The sequence below is a fragment of the Strix aluco genome, chromosome 1 (genome assembly GCF_031877795.1).
Source record: "Strix aluco isolate bStrAlu1 chromosome 1, bStrAlu1.hap1, whole genome shotgun sequence".
Lineage (NCBI taxonomy): Eukaryota > Metazoa > Chordata > Aves > Strigiformes > Strigidae > Strix > Strix aluco.
Genome location: NC_133931.1, coordinates 131,730,358 through 131,734,955, shown reverse-complemented (window position 1 = coordinate 131,734,955; position 4,598 = coordinate 131,730,358). Strand labels below are relative to the sequence as shown.

Below are 4,598 nucleotides of genomic sequence, written 5' to 3'. Positions count from 1 at the left end.
ACGGTTGTGTTACAAGTGTTACCCAGCTGGCTGGGAGATCTTCGGTGAGCAAACAGGCTAAATCTGGAGAGTAAACAACTTCAGAAAAATCTACAACTCCAGGTCACTGAAAACAGCCTTTTATTTGTTTTCCTTAGTGTCTAGTAAAATCTGATCCATTTTTTTGCAACGCTGCTGTAAAATCACCGGGGACGGGCATCGCCAGCCCGTGGCTCGCTCCGGCCCAGCCGCAGAGCCCACCGCCCGGGACCCGGGGGTGCGGACGGGCGCGGAAAACCGGGTGCCGGCGAAGGAGGGTGCTGCTGGTCGGGGTGCTGCGGGGGGACACCCCCGCACAGCGCCAGCCACTTTTGGGGGGCTGTCAACTGGGAAGTGGGCTCTTGGGACGACCTCCAAGCAGAGAAGCCCCGCGGCGGCCTCGCAGTGGTCCTGCCCACGCGGGAGGGTGAGCTGAGCTCCCCTCGGGTCGGGCATCTGACCCCGGCCCGGAGCCGGACCAGGTGGCGAGCATCGCCACGGGGCGCTGAGGAGCGGCCACGCGTGGGGCCGAGCGGCCACGGGCGCACCTGGAGGGGGGCCGGGGGGTCTCCGCCCGCGGTCACCGTCCCACAGCCAGGTCGCCCTTCGCGAAACCCGCGGGGTGGGTACCCCTAGGCCTCCTGGTGCCACCAGTGCCCCCAGCAGCTCCCCCCACCCCCTCCACGGCAGGGCGTCCTGCCGGGAGCCTCCCGCCTAGCTCCGGGCCGGGCTAGGGTCTTCGGCGCAGGAAATGATGTAACTAAAATTCAGGGGTTTGGAGTGGAGTGGGGGGGTAAGTTGATTTACTTCGTTGAACGGGAGGTGCCGGACGGCGTCCCCCCGGAGAGGGAGGACGGTCTGAGCGAAACACCCCGGGTGAGACGCTCGTGGTTATCGCCGCCAGATCAGAAATCGCGCTGGGAACGCGGAGCGCCCGGCGCCTTGTTCCCGGGCCACCGAGGCGGCCCGGGGGGACCGGCCGGGCCGGCTGAGCCCAGCGGCGCGGCGGCCGCCCCCCCCCGGGCGCTGCGGGCTGGCGGTGCGGGGCACCGGGCTGCGGGGGGCGGGAGCCGGAAACCTCCCGATCGCGCCGCGCCGGCTCGGAGATTGCTGGTGGTATTCACTTTAAAAGAGCTTGAATGGGACTTTTTTTTTTTTCTCCCTTTTTTTTTTCCTTTTTTTTTTCTTTTTTTTTTTTTTTTTAAGCCAAAGCTTTGTTGTGCTAAACTAGTTGGACGAGTTAGGGTGTCGCTGCTCCCGATTGCTCTGGCCAATGGAACCCGATCCACCCTGCTGTGCGTAAGAGCGCAATTAAGGATTTAACCAAGCCTATGCTGCGCCCCAGCCAGCAGTCTGCCGGAGACAGACACAGCGCCGCAGCCTCCTCCCCCAGACATGTCTGCTTAGAGCCGAGCAGCCCCAGCAGCCAGCCCAGCCAGCCGCCGGCTCCGAGCTATGACAGGAGTATTTGACAGAAGGGTCCCCAACATCAGATCCGGCGACTTCCAGGCTCCTTTCCAGACGGCCGCAGCCATGCACCACCCGTCCCAGGAATCTCCCACTTTACCCGAGTCCTCGGCTACGGATTCCGACTACTACAGCCCGGCGGGGGGAGCCCCGCACGGCTACTGCTCGCCTACCTCGGCTTCCTACGGCAAAGCGCTCAACCCTTACCAGTATCAGTACCACGGCATGAACGGATCTGCTGGGAACTATCCTGCCAAAGCCTATGCAGACTACAGCTACGCCAGCCCCTACCACCAGTACAGCGGGGCTTACAACCGCGTACAGAGCTCCGCCAGCCAGCCAGGTGAGAGCCGGGGGCGTGCGGGGAGCTTCCGCGGCCGTGGGGAGGCTGGGAGATCCCTGCTCCGTGGGCCGCGGGGATGCAGCTTTCCCTGAACCACAGGGAGAAATTAAAAAAAAAAAATAGATAAATAAAAAGGGGGGAAAAATAAAAGGAAAATTAAAGAAAGTGAGGAAAAAAAAGGGTTTTTTTTAAAAAAAAAAAAAAAAGGTGGCAGCTGGTCTAGTTTTTCTGACCAGCCCGCACCGTCTAAAACACAAATCCTGGGACTAGTGCTTCAGAGAAGCAACCGTCGGTCAGCTGCCCCGGGCCCCCACGGCTGCCTCCCTCCTCCTTCCCCCCGCAGGAAGAGGGGGGAAAATAGCCGAGCCTTGTTGCGTGTCTCAAACTCAGGTTCGCGGTGGCAAAGAAAGTTTCCTTCCCCCTGTGCTGGAGGGGCGGGGGAGGAGACTGGGAGGGGGAGCCCAGCCGTGGCGGGGCTGCGAAGCCGCGAGGGTTTTTTTACCAGAAAGCGCCGCGTTTTTAGCTCTTTCCATTTACTTCTTTGTAAGTTCTTGTGGAAGGGAAAAAAAAAAAAAAAAAAGGGGGGGGGGGGAGGACGGGGGTTGGGGTGGAAAAAGCAAGCCCGTGGCCGAGCCAAGCGGCCGGGTCTTGGCCGGGACGAGCGCGGCCGCGACGGCGCTTGGGGACCCGGCGGCGGCGGGGGAAGCGGCTGGTGCCCTGGGTAGGTCTCGGCTCCGGGCCGGCCCCTTCCCGGCAGGGCACCAGGAATCCTTCTCATTTCCCGCGGCGGGCGCGCATGCCCCGCGCTCCCGCCCGCGCCCGCGCAGCGCTGCGCGCCCGGCGCCGCCGCCCTCCGCGGAGAGTGCCCGGGGCGGTCGCGGGGGGCCGGGGGTGTCCAAGGCCCGGCCGCGGAGGGAGCGGGGGCTCCTCCCTCCCACCTCACCGCGGGAGCCGGCGGAGGGTGCGCGGGGCCGCGGGGGGAGCCCCGGGGGGAGCCGCGGGGGCAGCCCCGGGGGGAGCCGCGGGGGCCCGTCGGGCCGGCGCCGCTGCCCGGCCCAGGGCGCGGGCGGGACGCCGGCGACGGCGCAGGCTGCGCGGAGCGGAGCCGTGACCCGCGCCTTAACGTCTGCGTCTGTGTCTCTCTCCCGCTCTTGCGCCCGTGCAGAGAAGGAGGTGGCGGAGCCCGAGGTGAGGATGGTGAACGGCAAACCAAAGAAAGTGCGCAAACCCCGGACTATTTATTCCAGCTTTCAGCTGGCGGCGTTGCAGAGGAGGTTTCAGAAGACCCAGTACCTCGCCCTGCCCGAGCGGGCCGAGCTGGCCGCCTCCCTGGGGCTCACGCAGACACAGGTACCGCGCTCGGCTCGGCTCGGCCTGGCCCAGCCCGGCCCCCGCGGGAAGGGCCGGATCGGGCCCCGCGGAGGGGCCGGGAGGGCGGCGGGGAGCGGGGCCCTGGCACCGCGGAGCGCCGGCTTGCCCAGGCGGGTATTAACGGTGTCGGTTTCCCTCCTCCTTCCCACTTTCCTCCCCTCTCCTCTCCTCCCGCCCCCCTCCCAGGTGAAAATTTGGTTTCAGAATAAAAGATCCAAGATCAAGAAGATCATGAAGAACGGGGAGATGCCCCCGGAGCACAGCCCCAGCTCCAGCGACCCCATGGCCTGCAACTCTCCACAGTCGCCTGCGGTTTGGGAACCTCAGGGCTCGTCCCGCTCCCTCAGCCACCATGCCCACGCACACGCTCACCCTCCAAACTCCAACCCGTCCCCCGCATCCAGCTACCTGGAGAGCTCCGCTTCCTGGTACCCCGCTGCCAACTCCATCAACTCCCACCTCCAACCCCACGGCTCCCTACAGCACCCGTTAGCGCTGGCCTCTGGGACAATTTATTAGAGTCTGACCCTTATTATTTTATTTTTTAATTTTTTTTTGTTGTTCCTTGGACTCCTGTGTTTTACTGTTAAGGAATAATAACGAAAGGAATGCATATGGGGGATTTTTAAAAGGGAAAAGAAACAAACAAAAAGATTAAAATGTGTAAAGCTTGTGCATGTAACTTATTGCATTTCAAAGGAAACACTTTTTTATACAATACGGACATTTTTTGGCTCAGCTGTGGACACTATCAATGGTGCCTTGAAATCTATGACCTCAACTTTTCCAGAGACTTTTTTTCAATGTTATTTTAACCCTGTAAATAATTGTAGATAGAGGAATTAAACTGTATATTCTGAATAAAATAAAATTATTTCGACCACGAGAAACGTTTCCAAATCACCCCTTCTTCTATTAATAAGAGGGAAAATAATAATAATAATAATAATGATAATGCCAATTTGCTTGCAGAGAGCGAGGAAAGAGGGATTTCGAGGGGTCTGATCCTGGGAGTCGCCGTGCCGTGCCGTGCCGTGCCACCGCAGCCCGGGCGTGTTGGCAGGATCTGGCCCCTGTAGGTACCCACGGGCGAGCCGAGGGGCGGCGATGCTCCCTCCCCGCTGGAAAAAGGGCTTTTGCAAGACCGCTTACACCTTATCGCACGGTGGTTTAAGCGAAGCGAAAAGTGCCCATCCTGGCGCTAGAAAGCAAATCTCTCGCCTTGAGCCGCTCTGAATCCTTTCCTGAGAGCAATTAGCGTCGAGAGCTGCACACTCCACAGCCCATCAGTCGCCCGTGTGCGCTCGGCTAATTATACAAATTACGTTTCCGTCAAAGGGAGCCACTAAATAGGAGAAAAGGATAAAATGAGGCCCCCGCTCCCCTTGCTCCTGGTAAA

The 4,598-nt window shown here is 60.9% G+C and overlaps 1 protein-coding gene across 1 annotated transcript; it reads left to right on the top strand.

The window, feature by feature from the left end:
• Positions 1-931: 931 nt before the first annotated feature.
• Positions 932-3,929, top strand: DLX5 (distal-less homeobox 5). The gene is made up of 3 exons (XM_074849098.1): positions 932-1,828; positions 2,994-3,178; positions 3,386-3,929. Exons 1-3 carry the CDS (start codon positions 1,474-1,476, stop codon positions 3,716-3,718), a joined length of 873 nt encoding a protein of 290 aa, XP_074705199.1. The 5' UTR covers positions 932-1,473; the 3' UTR covers positions 3,719-3,929.
• The last annotated feature ends 669 nt before the right edge of the window (positions 3,930-4,598 follow it).